This window comes from Bubalus kerabau, chromosome 4, assembly GCF_029407905.1.
Source record: "Bubalus kerabau isolate K-KA32 ecotype Philippines breed swamp buffalo chromosome 4, PCC_UOA_SB_1v2, whole genome shotgun sequence".
NCBI classification, from domain to species: domain Eukaryota; kingdom Metazoa; phylum Chordata; class Mammalia; order Artiodactyla; family Bovidae; genus Bubalus; species Bubalus kerabau.
Window position 1 is genome coordinate 76,361,671 of NC_073627.1, and position 21,693 is coordinate 76,383,363.

Below are 21,693 nucleotides of genomic sequence, written 5' to 3' on the forward strand. Positions count from 1 at the left end.
GACATTATCAATGTGTAGGTTATTTTAGAATTTTTCATATACTTCTGTGTGACAAAAATAAAAATTTATTTTGGAAACAAATTTCTAATCAGAATAAAATACTATTAAATAAAGTTGCAAGATCAGAAGGGGGAGCTCTCATGCATGCCCTATTAAGACAGCAGAGCCCAACAAGAAGAGGACTTTCTCTCCTAGCAACAGCTCAGCCAATGAGACAGGGTCACAGCTCACCCAATGCTAAGTGCAGGACTGTTTACTACTGCCCTCCCAACTTCCCCTTTCTCTCTTTGAAGAGTTCTCTCCATGTTTTTGCTGAGGACTTGAACATGGTCAATATGGCTGCAGACCCTGAACTGTAATTCTTTGCTGATCTTGAATAAACTCATTTTTGCTAGAAAGCTATGTGGCAGTCTATTTGTTTTAGGTCAGCAGCTGCTATAAGTATCTGTGCAGGTTGTTGTGTAGATACAGTTTTTTTATAAAGAGCATGTACTATTTTTAAACCACAAACTAAACTGAAAATCAGTGCATTCAACTGAATAAGAATAGAAAAATAATACAGAAAAGAATTTTAATTGATTCATCATAAAGGCATCGAGCAAAATAATGTTAATAAAGTTTTAAAATATTTCAGACAATTTTTAAACACAGCAGTACAGAAACTAGCATTAAAATGTTTGGAAAATTTACACACATTTTAACACTTTCACAGTCTTTTTAGAAACCAAACTTTTAAATTTTAGAACTATTAACTTAAAGGCAAATAAAAGAATGTAGAGGAACAGATTCTACAGAGTTATGACATGGACACTACTTCCCTAGAGTCTTACTGCCAGAGTGAAGCTACATGACTTTATAATAAAAAAAGCTGAATAATTCTGTTTTTCAAAGTATCCATGAATTATATTAGAAAAATGTATCCATATTTAGGTATATTTACATAAAGTCATCATGTTCTGTGGCCCATCAGCCTAGACATATTTATTAACCTTGGTTCTGTTAAATTTTAAATCTGTTAGGTTTAAAATCTAACCATATGAATCATCTAATCCAAATGGGTATCCATTTTGTTAGACACCAATCACCAGTAATAAGTTCACTAAAGAAAAGTAGCACAAACACCAAAAATTAATGACAATAGTGCAATTACAAAGTTTAATTATTTCTGAAGTGTGCTTTCTGAATAATGATTTTTAAAATGAAAAATATTTAGCTATAAATTCTGTTCTATACAAAAGGACATCTGTCCCTGGTACAAATTGGGAATTAAGAATACTTTAACTATACTCAAACTGAGTTGCTACAGCCAAGTACCTATAAAAAGAGAATTTTGTGTATGAAATCAGGAGTTACTTTTAAAAAATGGGGATGGAAATTTGCCTATCTTTAAACTTTCTGATCAGGCATGAAGTAATTCTGGCCTCAAAGTTTACTTTATAAATAACAGGTCAAATTTCTGTGAAAACCCAATGATCTTACACAGAAGAGAAATAATTTTCCAGCTATAGCTACAAAGTTTCATAATTAAGGATTCAGAGTGCTAGACAGTATACATTAAAGATTTTTCCTTTCTTTGTATCCCTAGATACTTGCTATTTGTTAAATAGTTTGTATTTTATGATAATAGGCTGTCAGAACTCATTCACACAGTAACTGTTCTATAGTTGAAATTGGTTTCAATTATTAAAATTGTATACAAGGAAATTAGGTGTGTTGCAGTACTTGGTTGCAAATAACTTGCCATCTGGTGTTGGGTCAGAAAATGCTATTTCATTAGTGCTGAGAAAACAGCCAAACATGAAGCAATTCCTAAAAAAAGAGGAAAAGACAATTTAACAATGGAACCAACTTTAAATTTTGATTAAACATGAGCACAATATTTTAAAGCAATGTAGTTAAAAAAACTTCAATCTCGTTGTTTTTCAGTCACTAAGTCGTGTCTAACTTCTTTTCGACCCCATGGACTGTAGCCCTCCATGTTCCTCTGTCCATGGGATTTCCCAGGCAGTCCTGGAGTGGGTTCACATTTCCTAATCCGGGGATCTTCCTGACCCAGGTATCGAACTCTTGTCTCCTGCATTGGCAGGAATGAGTTTTGTTTTTTTTTTTTTTTTTAAACCACTGAGTCACCTGGGAAGCCCCTCAATCTTTTTAAATATTCTTAGTTAAAATTATTTTATTAAGTGGTAAAATGACTCAATGTCTTATATTTTAGGGGGTGGAAGTTTAATGGTATCATTTCACAGGTGAGAAAACTAAGGCCCATAAAAAGTTCTGCTGAGAGGCAAAGAGAACCATACAAACCATCCAGTTCACTCTAGGTGATCCGTGGTAATAATAAGCTACTGATATGAAATAGTATTGCTAATTAAAAGCCACAGATAATTACAAAAAAAATATAACACCAACAATTTTAACCAATAACTATCTTCTTTTTAACTACATCACACATTCAGAGCTTTAAGAAGGCAAAACCTAATTTTGCCTTTTGACTACATTTTGACTGCATTTTGACTACAATTCTTGATCCAGCTCAACTGGGATTAAAAGCAATAAAGTGAAATAGCTGAAAGAATTCAACAAAACTGAGGGATATTCTATGAAATAACTGGCCTTAGTCTTTAAATTCGTCAAAGTCCTAAAAGACAAAGAAAGGCTAAGTAACTTACAGGTTAAGGAAGATGAAGACTAAAGAGATATTATGACTAAAAGCAATATGTAATCCTGAAGAGGAAAAAAAAATGCTATGAAGGGCATTTGAGACAAATAAAACTGAAATATGAACTATATTGCTGCTGCAAGTCGCTTCAGTCGTGTCCGACTCGGTGCAACCCCATAGACGGCAGCCCACTAGGCTCCCCCGTCTCTGGGATTCTCCAGGCAAGAACACTGGAGTGGGTTGCCATTTCCTTCTCCAATGCATGAAAGTGAAAAGTGAAAGTGAAGTCACTCAGTCGTGTCCGACTTAGCGACCCCATGGACTGCAGCCCACCAGGATCCTCCATCCATGGGATTTTCCAGGCAAGAGTACTGGAGTGGGGTGCCATTAGCTTCTCCGATGAACTATACATTAGATATTAAATATCCCAAATTTGGTAACTGAGCTGTTCTTATATAAGAGAATATACTTGAACATACTGAAAAACTAAGGGGGTAAAGAGGTGTATTATATGTAACTTACTTTAAAATAATTCAGGAAGAAAATAAAAAAGAATCTGGACAAAGATCCTGAGGGTGTTCTTTTTACTATTCTTCCTATTCTTTCATATGTGAAATTACTTCAAAATAAAAAAGAATTGGATTCAATGAGAAGATATCCGCTTCAAGTATACTTACTATATAATTGAATAAAAAGTGTATTGCTATATATACTCGACTCCAAAGCAAAATATTGATTAAGCAGTTCTCTTTGCTTCATGAATGATGGTATGAGCTACAGAAAAATTATTAGATCTGTGGCTTTGAGTCCTAACTCTCCTTTTACTATCTCCATCAGTGTAATCTGTACTAATAATCCTATCTGAGCCTCAGCTGCTTCTGATGCAAAACAATTAGGAATAATACTGTTCACTTGTGAGGATTTAAAACATACATTGTCTGTAGAGAGAGAAGATTAGGCTCCTCACATACAGGAGAGCTGCCAATTATGTTACCTGTATCTCCAACCCAAGTGTGTGAGAAGATATGTTCTCAAATGATTGTTTTATATTTCTCCTTTGCAACTTTATTTTCATCACTGCTTACAATCCATTGCCTTAGTATTCAAAGTATTACCTACATACCAGCAACGTTCAGCATCAGCCAAGAGCTTGTTAGAAATGCAGCATCTCAGGCCCACCCCAATCTACTGAATCACACCTGCATTTGAGCAAGATCCCCAAGTTGGTCACAGGCACTTTCACATTTGAGAAGCACCGGACTACTGCCTGGTAGAACCAAGTTAAATACTGGTATTCTCCATGGCCTTCCATGGTGGCTCAGATGGTAAAGAGTGTTCCTACAATGCAGGATACCTGGGTTCAATCCCTGGGTCAGGAAGATCCCCTGGAGAAGGGAATGGCTAACCCACTTCCAGTATTCTTGCCTGGAGAATCCCACAGACAGAGGAGTCTGGCGGGCTCCATGGGGTTGCTAAGAGTCGGACAAAACTGAGTAGCTAACACACACACACACTCTCTCTCTCTCCATACCAAATTTATGTATCTCAATAAAAAATAAAGAAAGTGGAGGTTATTTCACAATTAACTACAAACAAAAATCTTCATAGACACCAACTTTTCTCACTGCTCCCCTTTTAAGGTATGTGTGTGAGAGTTCTCATATATGTTAGATATACTGGACTTTTACTAATTAGATAAATGATTTGTAAATAACTATTCTCTGGGTTGTCTTGCTAATTCACTTTTACATTTAGTTACATTTGTGTTACAGTAAGTCTCTATTAATCATCTAGTCACACATCAATAAACATACAATTTCTACAATTCTTTTGTTTTTATAGATTATATTTATTTAAATTAATTTTACATCTGTTGAATCAAAAAGTTGGACTTGTATTTTCCATTTGTTTGCCTTCTATTTCCTAGCAATTTATCTTTACTTTATCTTATTAATGTGTTGGTCTATAACAAAATCCAGTCTTTGACTACAGGTAGTTTGAAAAGCACTGGTCTAGAATATTTCACACTTGGAATACTGTATGCAAAATTGAGTACACCTAGTATTTTTTTTTTTGTTTCAGTGTCAGCACTGCCTCAGCCTGACTTTGGTAGTATTTACACAGACCAACATCATTTCCTTTGGCTCATAAGCGAGGAAAGCTTCTGGGAGAGCTAACCTGGGTCTGACCAATTGTACTTCTTACCTGAGCGTGTCTACCAGTCGTCGTGCAATGCGCTTTCTTCTTTTCAGTCTGAAGACCCAGATTCTACTTATCCCACACACTGCAGGTTCTGGTACATCTGAACATTGCCAAGCCCTCTGACATTCTTTAGAGCTTGGGGTTTCTGGGCCAGTTGGTTCAGACAGGACACGGAAGGCCTGCAGTGATGCACAGAGGCATTAGAGCTAATGGTACAGCTGAGTTCACATTTCTTTTTAAACAAAACTTAAGTATCTAAAATAAATCTTATTCCACCTTCACAAAAATGTTTAAGTTCTTTGCTATTTCTTGAATTCTTGCCCAATTATATTCACTTAATGCAGAAAAATGATAGTGGTGTTGAGATATTCCCACATACTAGTGTATTATACCAGAGAAGGCAATGACACCCCACTCCAGTACTCCTATCTGGAAAATCCGATGGACGGAGGAGCCTGTTAGGCCGCAGTCCATGGGGTCGCTAAGAGTCGGACACGACTGAGCGACTTCACTTTCACTTTTCACTTTAATGCACTGGAGAAGGACATGGCAACCCACTCCAGTGTTCTTGTCTGGAGAATCCCAGGGACGGGGGAGCCTGGTGGGCTGCCGTCTATGGGGTCGCACAGAGTCAGACACGACTGAAGCAACTTAGCAGCAGCAGCAGTGTATTATACCAATGTGAAATTTCCTTCTTTTATTGATTTAAAAAAATGATAAAATTCAGACTCTTAATAAAGCACATAAGCTTCTCCCATTCTTTCCATCCTAAAGTGTATATAAGATACCCTAAAAAAATTAATAACACTAAAGGTTTTTGCATATAAACTATGAAATTGGTATTTTAATTCTTATTTTGAAATCATTGTAGATTCAGAGGAAGTTGAAAAATGGCACAGAGAGGATGTGTATCCTTCACCCTATCTCCCCCAATGGTTACATCTTCCATAACTGTAGTACAATACCAAAACTGAGAAGTTAACATGGGAACAATGTGGGTAGGACAGTTCTGTGATAATTCATCATATCTGAATATTGATTTAACCATCACTACAATCAAAATATAAAGCTACTGCATTATCATGAAGCTCTTCCTCTTGCTACTTCTCTATAATCACACCCATTTTCTCCCCTCCACCATTGCTAAGCTGTGCAACCACAATCTGTTCTGTCTAAAATTCTGATATTTTGAGGATATCATATAAATGGACTCATACAGCATGTGATCTTTTGAGAATGGCTCTTTTTCACTCAGCAATATGCTCTTGATAACCTGTCCAAGTTGTTGCATATATCAACAGTTTGTTCCTTTTTATTGCCAAGTAACATTCCACTGTATGGATATACTACCGTGTTTAATTAATCACTTACTGAAGGACACTTTGGTTGTTTCCAGCTACTGGCTATTACAAATAAAGCTGCTATAAACACTCAGCTACGGGCTTTTGTGTAGACATAAATTTTCATTTCTGGAATAAATGCCCAGGACTATGATTGCTGAGTCATATGGTAAATGTATAATTAATTTTTTAAGAAACTGCCAACCTGTTCCCAGAGTGGCTGTAATATTTTACAGTCCCTCCAACAATGAATGAAAAAACCTCCTTTCCCTGCACCCACACCAGCATTTGCTATTGTCACTGTTTTCCACTATAGCTGTTCTTAGGTGTATGTGAAACTTGGACTTCCATCAAGAACACTTTGCTTTTGAAATGAGAATGAACCGAAGAGTACATGTAGGAGTCAGTTGGCTATACAGATCTTCCTCAACTTACAAAGTTACATCCTGATAAACATAGGTTATAAGCTGAAAACACTATACCTTGAAAAGGAGTGCATTTAATACACCTAACCAGCGAACTTTATTTTTTTGGGCTCCAACATCACTGCAGATGGTGACTGCAGTCATGAAATTAAAAGACGCTTACTCCTTGGAAGGAAAGTTATGTCCAACCTAGATAGCATGTTCAAAAGCAGAGACATTACTTTGCCAACAAAGGTCCGTCTAGTCAAGGCTATGGTTTTTCCTGTGGTCATGTATGGATGTGAGAGTTGGACTGTGAAGAAAGCTGAGCGCCGAAGAATTGATGCTTTTGAACTGTGGTGTTGGAGAAGACTCTTGAGAGTGCCTTGGACTGCAAGATCCAACCAGTCGATTCTGAAGGAGATCAGCCCTGGGATTTCTTTGGAAGGAATCGTGCTAAAGCTGAAACTCCAGTACTTTGGCCACCTCATGAGAAGAGTTGACTCATTGGAAAAGACTCTGATGCTGGGAGGGATTGGGGGCAGGAGGAGAAGGGGACGACAGAGGATGAGATGGCTGGATGGCATCACTGACTCAATGGACGGGAGTCTGAGTGAACTCCGGGAGTTGGTGATGGACAGGGAGGCCTGGCGTGCTGCGATGCATGGGGTCGCAAAGAGTCAGATACGACTGAGTGACTGAATTGAACTGAACTGAACCTGCGAAACCTCATAGTTTAGCCTAGCTTACCTTAAATATGCTATGAATGCTTACATTAGACTACAGTTTGCAAAATCATCAAACACAAAGCCTAATTTATAATAAAGTGCTGGAACTTCCCTGGTGGTCCAGTGTCTGAGACTCTGAGCTCCCAATGTAGGGGGCCCGGGTTGGATCCCCGGTCAGGGAACTAGATTCCAGATGCTACAACTGAGAGTTCACATCCTGCACTAAAGATCCATCATGCTACCACTAAGAGCTGGCACAGCCAAATAAATAAATATAAAATTGATAATTAAAAAAAAGGAAAAAAAAACCCGCTGAATATCTCATGTAATTTACTGGATACTGTACTAAAAATGAAAAACAAAATGGCTGTATGTAGAGAACAGTTAAGTATACTGTTTGTTTACCCTTGTGATCGCCTAGTAGACTACAGCTGCCATTCTCTGCTCCTGCCCAGCATCACAAAAGTGCATACGGCTAGCCCAGGAAAATAAGAAAACTTGAAGTAGTTTCTGCTGAGTGTCTATTATGTCTGGTGGGCTGCCGTCTATCGGGTTGCACAGAGTCAGACACGACTGAAGCGACTTAGCGGCACTGTTATATAGCAGTGGCTATACAATATCCAGCTGAAGACTAGCAGAGGGGTACTCTTTCTGCCCCCTTCTGATGCCTATGTCAGAAGCTTTCTCTGTCTTCTTTATACTTTAATAAAACTTTATTACACACACACAAAATGAGTAAGACCAATTTATGCTAGCATCATTTCAAGATGTCTTAAAACAGGTAAGTATTTTTAAAAGTAAAGGGACATAAGTGTGGGATATTATAAAGTCAGGTTAAAAGAACACATTTGAGCTATAATTCTCTCTAGCTTAAGACTACTCAGTAAGCTCCTTGAAGGGCAAAAACTATTATCTCTATTTGAGAACAAGGGTTGGCAAACATTTTCTGTTTGGGACCAAACTGGAAATACTTGAGGCTCTTTGGGCCATGTGGTCTCCGTTGCACCTACTCAACCCTGCCACTGTTGCACAAAAGCAACCACAGATAATAGGAAGAGGAATGAGCATGGCTCTGGGGCAATAAAAATTTACAAAAAAGAGGAAGGCCACACTTAAGTCCATGGGTTATTATTTGCTAACTCGTCTGCCAGAACACTGCTAATTAGTATCCAAAGTAGATTCTAATTACCAGACAAGTAACAACCTTTCCAATTTCCTGTTGATGGGTGGGGCTGTGTTCCCTCCCTGTTGTTTGACCTGAGGCCAAACTATGGTGGAGGTAAGGAAGATAACCGCTAAGGCCTTCAAAAGGTCCCCTGTCTGCACTGCTGTACTCAGTGCCTCCAACTCTGCAGGAGACCACCACCAATCCAGCCTCTGCAGAGACTCCTGGACACTTACATGCAAGTCTGGGTCAGTCTCTTATGGGGTCACTGCTCCTTTCCCCTGGATCCTGGTGTGCACAAGGTTTTGTGCAAACAAGTTTATTTGCCCAGTCCTGTTTTAAGTTCTGTAATCAAATCCCACTGGTCTCCAAAGTCAAAATCCCTGGGGCTTCTCATTCCCTTTGCCAGATCCCCAGGTTGGGCAATCTGTTGTGGATCCTAGAACTTTCTTAACAGTGAGAGAATTTCTTTGGTGTAATTGTTCTGCAGTTTGTGGGGCGTCTGCTCAGTGGCTCTATGGTGGGGTTAATGGCGACCTCCTCCAAGAGGGCTTATGCCACAGGCTGTGTGACCTAGGTCTGCTGCATGCAGAGCCCCTGCCCCTGCGGCAGGCCACCGCTGACCCGTACCTCCACAGGAGACACTCAAACACCCAAGGGCAGGTCTGGCTCAGTCTCTGTGGGGTCTCTGGATCCTGGTGCACACAAGGTTTTGTTTGAGCCTTCCGAGCGTCTCCAGTGAGTATGGAGTTTGCTTCTAAACATGATTTCACCCTTTCTACCATCTCGCTGGGGCGTTTCCTTTGCCCTTGGACATGGGTATCCTTTTTTGGTGGGATCCAACATTCTCCTGTTGATGGTTGTTCAGCAGCGAGTTGTAATTTTGGAGTTCTTGTGGAAAAGATGAGTGTGTGTCCTTCTACTTTGCCATCTTTACTGAGCATGGCCCCACCCATCAGAACAAGACCCAGTTTGCCCCACAGTCAGTTTCTCCCATCAGGAAGCTTCCAAAAGTCTCTTATCCTTATCCATCAGAGAGCAGGCACCCACAATGAAAACCATAATCACAGAAAACTAATCAAACTGATCACATGGACCACAGCCTTGTCTAACTCAATGAAACTATGAGCTATGCTGTATAGGGCCACCCAAGATGGACAGTTCATAATGGGAGGGTCCTGACAAAACGTGGTCCACTGGAAAAGGGAATGGCAAACCACTTCAGTATTCTTGCCTTGAGAACCCCATGAACAGTATTAAAAGGCAAAAAGATATGATACTGAAAGATATGATACTGATCTCCCTAGGTCGGCAGGTGCCCAATATGCTACTGCAGATCAGTGGAGAAATAATTCCAGAAAGAATGAAGGGATGGAGCCAAAGCAAAACCAACACCCAGTTGTGAATGGGACCGGTGATGGAAGCAGGGTTCGATGCTGTAAAGAGCAATACTGCATAGGAACCTGGAATGTTAGGTCCATGAATCAAGGTAAATTGGAAGTGGTCAAACAGGAGATGGCAAGAGTGAACATCAACATTTTAGGAATCAGTGAACTAAAATGGACTGGAATGGGAGAATTTAATTCAGATGACCATTATATCTACTACTATGGGCAAGAAACTCTTAGAAAAAATGGAGTAGCCCTCATAGTCAACAAGAGAGTCTGAAATGCAGTATTTGGGTACAATCTCAAAAACAACAGAATGAACTCTATTCGTTTCTGAAGCAAACCATTCAATATCACAATAATCAAAGTCTATGCCCCAACCAGTAATGCTGAAGAAGCTGAAGCTGAACAGTTCTATGAAGACCTACAAGGCCTTCTAGAACTAACACCCAAAACAGGTGTCCTTTTCATCACAGGTGACTGGAATGCAAAAGTAGAAAGTCAAGAGATACCCAGAGTAACAGGCAAAAATTTGGCCTTGGAGTACAAAATGAAGCAGGGCAAAGGCTAACAGTCTTGCCAAGACAACGCACTGGTCAAAGCAAACACCCTCTTCCAACAACACAAGAGAAGATTCTACACATGGACGTCACCAGATGGCCAACACTGAAATCAGATTGACTGTATTCTTTGCAGCCAAAGATGGAGCTCTATACAGTCAGCAAAAAGAAGACCAGGAGCTGACTGTGGCTCAGGTCATGCGCTCCTTATTGCCAAATTCAGACTTAAATTGAAAAAAGTAGGGAAAACCGCTAGACCATTCAGGTATGACCTAAATCAAATCCCTTATGATTATACAGTGGAAGTGAGAAATAAGATTCAAGGGATTAAGTCTGAAAGACAGAGTGCCTGAAGAACTACGGACGGAGGTTTGTGACACTGTATAGGAGGCAGGGATCAAGACCATCCCCAAGAAAAAGAAATGCTAAAAGAGAAAACAGTTGTCTGAGGAGGCTTTACAAATAGCTGAAAAAAGAAGAGAAGCTAAAGGCAAAGGAGAAAAGGAAAGATATACCCATTTGAATGCAGAGAACAGCAAGGAGAGATAAAGCCTTCCTCAGTGATCAATGTAAAGAAAGAGAGGAAAACAATAGAATGGGAAAGACTAGAGAGCTCTTCAAGAAAATTAGAGATATCAAGGGAACACTGCATGCAAAGATGGGCACAATTGAGAACAGAAATGGTATGGACCTAACAGAAACAGAAAATATTAAGAAGAGATGGCAAGAATACACAGAACTTTTAAAAAAAGATCTCATGACCCCAGATAACCACGATGGTGTGATCACTCACCTAGAGCCAGACATCCTGGAATGCGAAGTCTCAAGTGGGCCTTAGGAAGCTTCACTACGAACAAAGCTAGTGGAGATAGAATCCCAGGTGAGCTATTTCAAATCCTAAAAGATGATGCTGTTAAAGTGCTGTACTCAATATGCCAGCAAATTTGGAAAACTCCGCAGTGGCCACAGGACTGGAAAAGGTCCGTTTTCATTCCAATCCCAAAGAAAGGCAATGCCAAAGAATGTTCAAACTACCATATAATTGCACTCATCTCACACACTAGCAAAGTAATGCTCAAAATTCTTTAAGCCAGGCTTCAATAGTACATGAACCATGTACTATTTTCCAGATGTTTAAGCTGGATTTAGAAAAGGCAAAGGAAGCAGAGATCAAATTGCCAACATCCATTGGATCACAGAAAAAGCAATGGAGTTTGACAAAAACATCTACTTCTGCTTTATTGACTATGCCAAAGCCTTTGACTGTATGGATCACAACAAATTGTGAAAAATTCTTCAAGAGATGGGAATACCAGACCACCTAACCTGTTCCTGAGAAATCTGTATGCAGGTCGAGATGCAACTGTTAGAACCAGACTTGGAACAAGAGACTGGTTCCAAATTGGGAAAGGAGTTATGTCAAGGCTGTATATTGTCACCCTGCTTATTTAACTTCTATGCAGAGTACATCATGCGAAATGCCGGGCTAGATGAAGCACAAGCGGGAATCAAGATTGCCGGGAGAAATATCAATAATCTCAGATATGGAGATGAAACCACCCTATGGCAGAAGGCAGGGAAGAACTAAAGAGCCTCTTGATGAAAGTAAAAGAGGAGAGTGAAAAACCTGGGTTAAAACTCAACATTAAGAAAACTAAGATCATGGCAACCGGTCCCATCACTTCATGGCAAATAGATGGGGAAACAATGGAAACAGTGTCAGACTTTTATTTTGGGGGGCTCCAAAAATCACTGCAGATGATGACTGCAGCCATGAAATTAAAAGATGCATGCTCTTTGGAAGAAAAGTTATGGCCAACCTAGACACCATATTAAAAAGCAGAGACATTACTTTGCCAACAAAGGTCCATCATAGTCCAAAGCTATGGTTTTTCCAGTAGTCATGTATGGATGTGAGAGTTGGACTGTATAGAAGAAAGCTGAGTGCCGAAGAATTGATGCTTTTGAACTGCGGTGTTGGAGAAGACTCTTGAAAGTCCCTTAGACTACAAGGAGATCAAACCATTTAATCCTAAAGGAAATCAGTCCTGAATATTCATTGGAAGGACTGATGTTGAAGCTGAAACTCCAATACTTTGGCCACCTGATGGCAAGAACTGACTCACTGGAAAAGACCCTCATGCTGATAAAGACTGAAGGCAGGAGAAAGGGATGACAGAAGATGAGATGGTTATATGGCATCATTGACTCAAGGGACATGAGTTTGAGCAAGCTCTGGGAGTTGGTGATAGACAGGGAAGCCAGTCCAAGGGGTCACAAAAAGTTGGACATGACTGAGCGATTGAACTGAACAACCATTTTGCCAAATATATTAACCTGTAGTAAGCCACATGTTCAACAACTGAGCTTGCTTAAAATACTATACTTTATAGTCCAAGTATATAAAAGACTTATATGAACTTAAGACTGACTAATCCTGCTTATTTTATAAGCCAAAATATCAGACATAATAGAAATAAATGACTTCAATTATCTAGATGGTCAAGGATATTTTAGAAGGAAAAAGATCATTAATGGTAGCCTTCTTAAATGCTTGAGACTTCTCCCGACTACTTCATTTTGCTCAAAAGTTACTCCAGTAATTTATAAGACAGCATACCATACCTGTTTGATGGGCTCTGCAATTAAACACCCAACTACTTTCTTTTCATCAGAGATAAAGAGCAAGGTTTTGGTTTTGTTTGGATATTTGGGAACAACTTGCTGGAAGCCCAATTCATTATCAACAAGTTCCTGGACATCTTCAACCTAATGATGTCAAAAACCGAAAGAGATAAATTTGTTTTTAAAAATATAACAGAATATATATATATATATATATATATATATATTTACACACAAAAGTATGCTTATCAGTTTAACCTCTTTAGTCTCTATTTCTTAAATTTTCACAACCCCCAAATTATTCCACTACTGAGGCATGTTTCTGCCACTTGGGAAACAGGGTTTTAAGAAACTATTTTAAACATCACTTTCAGTACCCTTGAGTGGAACAGGGAGTAGGAAGATTCTGTTTCAGCTTTATCCCTTGTCTACTGGGGCGAAACATCCAGCCCGAGAAACGAAGGCAATACCAACCTAAGAATTAGACCCTGGAGCTGTTAATTTCTCAACCTTATAAAGTTTATTTTTCACAAATGGAAGATGTAGGCAAGCAATACAATATGGACTCTTAATCTGTTTTCTTTAATCTCTTTTTGACACACCTTTACTTGTTTTGTAATTGTAAGTTTAATTTTGTATGAACTACTTTGAAAGTCATCCTAATACCTGTACCAATGTACAGGGATTATCTATAAGCAAAGGTGTTTTATATAATACTTCAATATAGGTCGATTTTTTGGTGGAGAATGGGGAGAATAGAAGGAAAACAAAGACTGAAAAACTAATATTGTAAAGCAACTATACTTCAATTTAAAAAGAAAAACTAACGTTTCATACCTTTCTGATAGCATAACTCGGGTCACGTGGCAGGACCAACACAATTTTCCCATCCCAAAACTCTGCTACAACACGTTCTTTTTTCCAGCCCTGCCAAAGGGGGGAATAAAATCACATTTTGATCTAAAGTGGAAAAAAAATTAAATAATGTGGTCTGGAGAAGACAAAAAAGATGAACAAATGAATGATATAAAAAAGATAAAATTCAACTACGTGAATGTGGTAAGGGAAATAAAAGATGACTGAAACAAAGCTCCTGTCTTCAAGGGGCTGACATATTGTTGGGAGACACATAAATAATCTATTATAAAAGAAAGTGAAAGTTGCTCAGTCATGTCCGACTCTGAGAACCCATAGTCCATGGAATTCTCTGGGCCAGACTACTGGAGTGGGTAGCCTTTCCTTTCTCCAGGGGATCTTCCCAATCCAGGGATCAAACCCAGGTCTCCCGCATTGCAGGCAGATTCTTTACCAGCTAAGCCACAAGGGAAGCCCATTATAAAACAAGACGAAGTCAAATAAGAGCCCCTTGTAGGAATACAGAGAAAAAAACCCATGAATTAGCAGTGTGAAAGTGGGGGAGGGGCAGGATAAGAAGAATTTTAATAAATCAGGCTAAAAATATGAAGGCATGAATTACAGCAATAAAAACATGAAAAACGGGGATGCATTTGAGTAGCAGGTACAATCATAAAGATAAGGCCAACAACATGCTGTATATGGAGTAGGAAGGTATTTCATGAAGGTGCTTCATGAAGAGCAAAGAAATACCCTGGAGGAGTCAAAGAAAGCCGTTTTTCTAAGGTTATCTAGAAAGAAGAAACTGGAGTGAGAAAAGGGGAAACTCCTCAAGTCTTTGAGTTTTCTACCGTGACTGCTCAGCTCTGCTCCAAAAGCTAGAGGTAAGGATGCAGGGTGTTCATTCAACCAAGAGCAGTAACTTCTCTTATATTAGCACATGAAGTTTGAAATGGCACATCTATTAAAACTAAAATACCATCAGTCTCAAATATTAAACACACAACAAAATTACAGATGATAAAATATTTCTGGATATGTAAATCTTTCTATATTTAGGCAAAAGGAATGTCTCTTTTAAAGCATTTTCACTTTTAGAACAAATGGAAACAACCTTTTTTTTTTATACTTACTGTATATTTGATTCCCTCCACAAATCGGTGGTGATGCTGAACATGCTGCAGTTCATCCTCGGGGTTGGAAGCAGCGTAGATCATGCCACAGGACTTACACATGGTGGCTCCGAAATGTTTCTGACCTGCATCCTACAATTGGAAGAGGGAAAATAGCCCATCTAAACACATCACAGATAGCTCTACATTTAGTTCATGTAAATTTGTCCATTCATTCAAATTTGTCCTTATTTTTCTTTTTTGCTGGTATAGGTGAAACATAAATGAAAGTCTGGTTACTCTTTCTCTCTACCCATCAGCAAAATAGAATGAGAAGAGCCTAACATGCCATCGTGATAAAAGTGAAACTGCCTCTTTGAATGGACGGCAGAAAAAAAACACACCAAGATTCTTTAGCTGGACCCATAGTTCTAAGAAGGAATAAGATGAAATCATAAATATTATAGCTAAGATGAAAAATGGAACATCCTTACTAAGCTCTTATATGAGAGGCCTAAAAAAGCCTTATTTCAAAGAAGCAGGGCAAAATTTCAGGACTTATATATTCATTAGATAGCATTTTTTCCTTAAATGGTTAGGAAAAATTAATTTTAATTAAATATTACATAAATTAAATTAACATATTAATAAAATTAAAAAATAAATATTAAAATTATTTTCCCCAAGAGTTGATAAAAATTAAGTACAATACATAGTAAAAGTTCAAGAAAAGCATTGATACATTAATGAATATAGAGAATTCAGGGATATTCAGTGTCAAGGCTTATTAATTCCTATTCTGTCTCAAGGCATTGCTTAAGGCTACTGAAAACACCAAATTTTGAACTATCTATATAGGTGTTTGCAAATTTTCTGCCAAGGTCCAGATAGTAAACATTTTAGGCTTTGCAGGCCACATATATTCTTCTCCTTTTCTTCCCAACCTTTTAAGAATATAAATGCTATTAGCTCAAAGGCCATGGTCCAAATTTGGCCCACAGGTATCATATGCCAAACCCTTATCTAATGCAGTGTAGCTCTTCTTGTTAGGTCTTTTTGATTCCGAGACAACTCATTCATCAACATTCTACTAAACTGCCAGCACTCCCCAACACTATCTGTTCAAAAATATCCTTGACTAGCTTTAAATGCTGCCACAACAGCAAAGGTAGCATTTACAAACTCAGAACATCTGTAACTCCTGGTAACTAGGCTAAGACCACACGTCAGACTTCAGGTTCTATACGTGAGACTCACGTACAGGAGGAGCTTTGTTTTAAATTTACTCACAATGATGAGCTGGTCTTTTGTTTCTTTGTTTGAATCTCTGGTATTAGTACTCTTCTGTATGTTGACTTGTTTTAAGAAGTTAGTAGATGTGGTGGATCCCACAGAAGACTGTTCTTCAACTAGAGATCTTGAAATAGAAAGGTGGTAAGTGTTATTTAATAATTTTAACACGTTTGATAAATTATAATGAAAAGAAAACATATGTATATAACATTTGCAGAGGACTTTGCAATTTTTAGTGCTTTCTATCAGTAATAACTTGAAGTAATAGGGCTAGAAACAATGAGAAGCCTGAGGCCCACTCAGACAGGATCGGTAGTCAACTCAAGGTAAAGTAACTAGGGAAGAATGATGGAAAGACTCAAATTCCTGTCTTCTAACTCCAAGTTCAAAGGATTTCATCTATAGCATCAGATGCATATGGGTTTCCTAGGTGGCTCACAGGTAAAGAATCCACCTGCTAAGCAGGAGATGCAGGTTTGATCCCTGGGTCAGGAAGATCCTCTGAAGAAGGAAATGGCAACCCACTCCAGTATTACCTGGGAAATCCCATGGACAGAGGAGCCTGGGGGCTACAGTTCATGGGGTCACAAAGCATCAGACATGACTTAGTGACTGAACAACAACAACAAATCAGATGCATATACATAGGATTTCTTCATAAGTTGATGTCACCTTTAAAAATTAATCTTTTCTTGCTTTTTAAATCTTTAGACAATATTTACCCATGCAGGCATAAAGAAATTCATGGAATGCCACAGCAAATAAGTAGACACTATACTGGATCTCACAGACCCACAGGAAGTCAGTCACCAGCAACCAGCATATTACAATCCAACAACTTTTTACTGGGGCATGGGGAAGTGAGTGAGCTGCCGCTGCTGCTGCTAAGTCGCTTCAGTCGTGTCCGACTCTGTGCGACCCCATAGACGGCAGCCCACCAGGCTCCCCCGTCCCTGGGATTCTCCAAGCAAGAACACTGGAGTGGGTTGCCATTTCCTTCTCCAATGCATGACAGTGAAAAGTGAAAGTAAAGTTGCTCAGTCGTGTCCGACTCTTAGCGACTCCATGGACTGCAGCCTACCAGGCTCCTCCGTCCATGGGATTTTCCAGGCAAGAGTACTGGAGTGGGGTGCCATTGCCTTCTCCGGAGTGAGTGAGCTACTACACACCTAAAGCAGCACCCTGCTGCTGCTGCTACTAGGTCGCTTCAGTCATGTCCGACTCTATGCGACCCCCATAGACGGCAGCCCACCAGGCTTCCCCATCCCTGGGATTCTCCAGGCAAGAACACTGGAGTGGGTTGCCATTTCCTTCTCCAATGCATGAAAGTGAAAACTGAAAAGTGAAAGGGAAGTCGGTCAGTCGTGTCCGACTCTTCGCAACCCCATGGACTGTAGCCTACCAGGCTCCTCTGTCCATGGGATTCTCCAGGCAAGAGTACTGGAATGGGGTGCCATTGCCTTCTCTGCACCCTACTAGTCTCAAATTCTTAGACAGAAAACAATTTAGCTGGATAGATGTTGAGGCAATCTTTTCCCTTTAGGAGACAATGCTGGGGCTGGCTTATAGAGGTTGCAAACTGGAGCCTATAGGCCAAATCCAGCTACCAGATATTTTGATTGGCTCACGTAGAGTTTGGATTAGCTACGAATATTTTAAAATCTAGAGATTTCACTTAAAAATGTGTATTTCCAATATTGCAAGAGACACTGGACGATCATTAGGCCTGTTCATCAAGGAATCTAAGAGCTGGAGCCACTGGCACAGGCTCTTTTAGATGGGGTGTGCTTCTCCAGTTGGCTGCAGTCTCCGTAGGCACTAAGTTTATAACCCTTGCCTTACAATGAAATGACTTTCTCCCAAGGATCAAAGAAATAGAAATCTCTAGAGTAGAGGCAAGGGGGTGGGGGTGGGGGAACAAGTACCCAAAGCAAGAAGTTCAAACAGAAACTCACATTAATAAAAAAAAAACTGGAAAAATACCCTATGTAATGCTTTATGCTAACCCAATCTGTCCTCTTATCATCTGACTAGAAAATAGCTTTTATAATGACTTGACAAACCTATGGTGAGAAATATATTTCACATCATGACCAATGCAGATACACATACATAACTGGGAAAAAAGATTCATTAAATACACTTACTATGTGAGAGATGTATTATTCCATTAAGAAAAAATGCTAGATGTGATGCCCTTAAATTTTTATTGATGTGACAAACTATCAATACTAATAATGCCAACAATATAAAAAACACTTGTCTAGGTCACTGACTCCTCTATGCCTTATACAACCTTTGCTAAGTAACTCAGCACTTCCCATCCTTGCAGGCATTTTTACTTCTAGCCTAGCAATGTTAACACTTTATTATACACATTTGTTTAAATGTCTGTCCTCTTCTAACCATGACTTCCTTGACAGCAGAGCCATGTTGTACTTATCTTCACATCTCTAAAATTCAGTGTAGTTCAACATCACACGGTATTGTATAAATGTTCGCCAACTGTAAGAGTACAAACCCAGACAATCTGTGATCTACCTAAAGTAAAAGTCAGAGTAAGCCACAGGAAACTGATGATATCTGACTTTTTGGGTCCTACCTAATGAGCTAATTTCAAATGATTCAACCAAGTCTCCTAATATCTCCCTGTGCTAGGTTAGTTTACACACTGTTAGCTGATAGTGATAGGTTTTGATCCTCAATAAATAGAAGACAGATGAGAAAAGGGAAAGGTGAAAGAAATTAGGAATATGGTCTCTGAAGGGGAAAAGCTACCCAGCCGACCAATCTCCAAGACAATTTATGGTGAGATGCCCTAAGAGCAGGAAAACTTTACTAGGAAGTTCCCTGCTCATTATCTTCAGATGTTTATCATCAAATAGGGAAAAAAGAAACAAAGCTGCTTACTGAGCAGCTCCCTAGAGAAGGAAATGGCAACCCACTCCAGGACTCTTGCCTGGAGAATCCCATGGACAGAGGAGCCTGGTGGGCTATAGCCCATATGGTCTCAAAGAGTCGGACATGACTGAAGTGACTTAATACTGCCTAGCGAGGTGTTCAAACTGTAAGAAACTTCGTTCTCAGAGCTTTTTTGCATATACTCATAAGCACCCATGCCTCCCCCAGTTCCAGTTTTAGTTTTGAGCAGGATAGTGTGTAGCTTCAGCTGGAAATTATAACAGCATTGAGTTGCTGCAAGTTACTTATTCCTCTGGCCAGTCTCCTCATCTGTAAAATCGGGTAATAATGGTGTCCACACCATGAGATGCCAAGTGCCCATTAAACATGAACTATTATCAGTATGTTATCACACAAAGGAGGCAATACAGCCTAATGGGCTTTGATTAATCATGGATTCTAGTCCTGGCTTTGTCATCTAAGAGCTGTGCAACTGTGGCTGAATTACAAGGTTTTCTCCGCTGCAAATGGTAATAATGATATCAAGCTTCTGGGTTGTTGTGGGGATAAGTGAAATAGTGAATGTAAATTATTATGGGTCAGGTATTATACAAAAATTGAAGAAATTACTGTTATTCCAGCCCATAAAGGTCTTTTCCTTCTCTTAATTCTTCAAGTTCTTATGAAGTTTCTATGAGAGGGTCTGATTTCATCTCCTATTCTAAATATTTCAATGGGGAAGAGAAAAATGCTCTCCAAATTAAATAGTATATGAAAAAAAGAGAGACCCAATGGACTCATAATTAAACCTTGAACATTAAAATAAGAGCAACCCTTACCTTTTTGTGTTGACTGAAGACATAGTGAAGATGGGATAGACAATGGACTCAGGAGAAACTGGTAAGGGAAAAAAGTGAACAATAATTTGTATCCCAGAATAAACTTAAAGCTTTAAAGCATAAGATTTTCAAGATTAATAAAACAAAAATACTCACAATACTTGATTTTAAGACTAACAGTAATTAAGACAGTATGGTATTGACAAACAGATCAATGTAACAAAATAGAGCCCCAAACACCCACCACCTATGCACGTATAGTCAACTGATGTTTAACCAAGAAGCATAAGTTAATTCAATGGCAAAAAGATAGCCATCAAATTATGCTGGAACAATTTGACATCCATATACAAAAAAATGACAAAACTCACCTAAAAATTAACTCAAAATGGATCACAGATCTAAATGTAAAACTATAAAACTTCTAGAAGAAAATTCCACATGAACCTGGGTTTGATAATAAGTTTTTATGTACATCACCAAAAGTACTCCAGGAGCAATAAGCACATCAAGTCCAGAACCTGGTTTCCAAATAATATTCCCCAACAGAAGGGACCATGGTTCCTTGGAGAAATGGCTGAGTCTAGGACTAGGTTAGGGAAAATGCAAGAGGAGCCTATAGCCTTTTGTAGTGCCAGAAAGTAATAAGGAAGTGCTCAAAAAGCAAAAGAAGGGGACATGTCAAAGAGAACTGACCCAATGGTCAAAGCTGGAACAATATGAATGACAGAATAAATCATGTAGTATTAGATTTTAACCCCAAATATAAAATATTCATGAGTGCATACTGGTGAATATTCAGGAGTCTATTTATTTACTTACAAATTGAGTAAATAAATGGGAGAGAAGAGATAACTCTTCTAACAGAAGTATTCCAAATAATATATGTGAAAATTTCCCCCTCCAGGAGATGAAGCTTAATCCCCATCCCTCCCTGAAAGGGTAGGCTAGACTTAACGACTTCCTTCCAAAGAACAGAGTTTGGCAAAGGAAAAAGGGTAACTTTTACAGTGGAGAAATTGGGCAAACCTGACCAACCAAGTGACAGAGGTTAAGTTAACATCATCTATAATGTCATGTGGACATCGCACCCAAAGTGGTGAGAATGGCATTCACCTCAGTGGCATTCTTCCTCCAAACCTACAACCCTGGTCTAACGATGAGAAAAACATCAGACAAACCCAGGTACAGGAACATCCTATAATATAACTGGCCAGTACTCCTCAAGAATGTCAAGGTCATGAAAACAAAGAAAAGACTGAGAAAATGTCACAGACAAGAGGAGACTATGGAGACCTGGCAACTAAATACAATGTGATCCCTAGGTTGGGTCCTACAACAAAAAGGAGATGTTAATGAAAAAAATCAGTCAATTCCAGATATAGCCTAGAGCTTATTTAATAATATACCAGTGATTAGTTTCTTAGTTTTGACAAAAGTATAATAGTCGTACAAGATGGTAACACCACCTTACCTGTCTCTGAGAAACCTACAGGTCAAGAAGCAACCAACAGTTAGAACAGGACATGGAACAAAGGACTTGTTCAAAATTGGGAAAGGAGTATGACAAGGCTGTGTACTGTCACACTACTTATTTAACTTCTGTGCAGAGTACATCATGT

At 39.0% G+C, this 21,693-nt stretch overlaps 1 protein-coding gene across 2 annotated transcripts in view; it reads right to left on the minus strand.

Annotated features, from left to right (window-relative positions):
• Positions 1-554: 554 nt before the first annotated feature.
• The window catches only part of ESCO2 (establishment of sister chromatid cohesion N-acetyltransferase 2), a 188,122-nt gene continuing 166,983 nt past the window's right edge, over positions 555-21,693 (minus strand). For both annotated transcript variants that reach the window (XM_055577796.1, XM_055577795.1), the window contains 7 exons: positions 20,072-20,129; positions 16,329-16,455; positions 15,060-15,191; positions 13,909-13,998; positions 13,072-13,215; positions 4,865-5,040; positions 555-1,809 (listed from right to left, as the gene is read on the minus strand). In XM_055577796.1, coding sequence (XP_055433771.1) covers positions 1,677-1,809; positions 4,865-5,040; positions 13,072-13,215; positions 13,909-13,998; positions 15,060-15,191; positions 16,329-16,455; positions 20,072-20,129 — 860 coding nt within the window. In that variant the 3' untranslated portion in view covers positions 555-1,676. The remainder of the gene's footprint in view (positions 1,810-4,864; positions 5,041-13,071; positions 13,216-13,908; positions 13,999-15,059; positions 15,192-16,328; positions 16,456-20,071; positions 20,130-21,693) is intronic.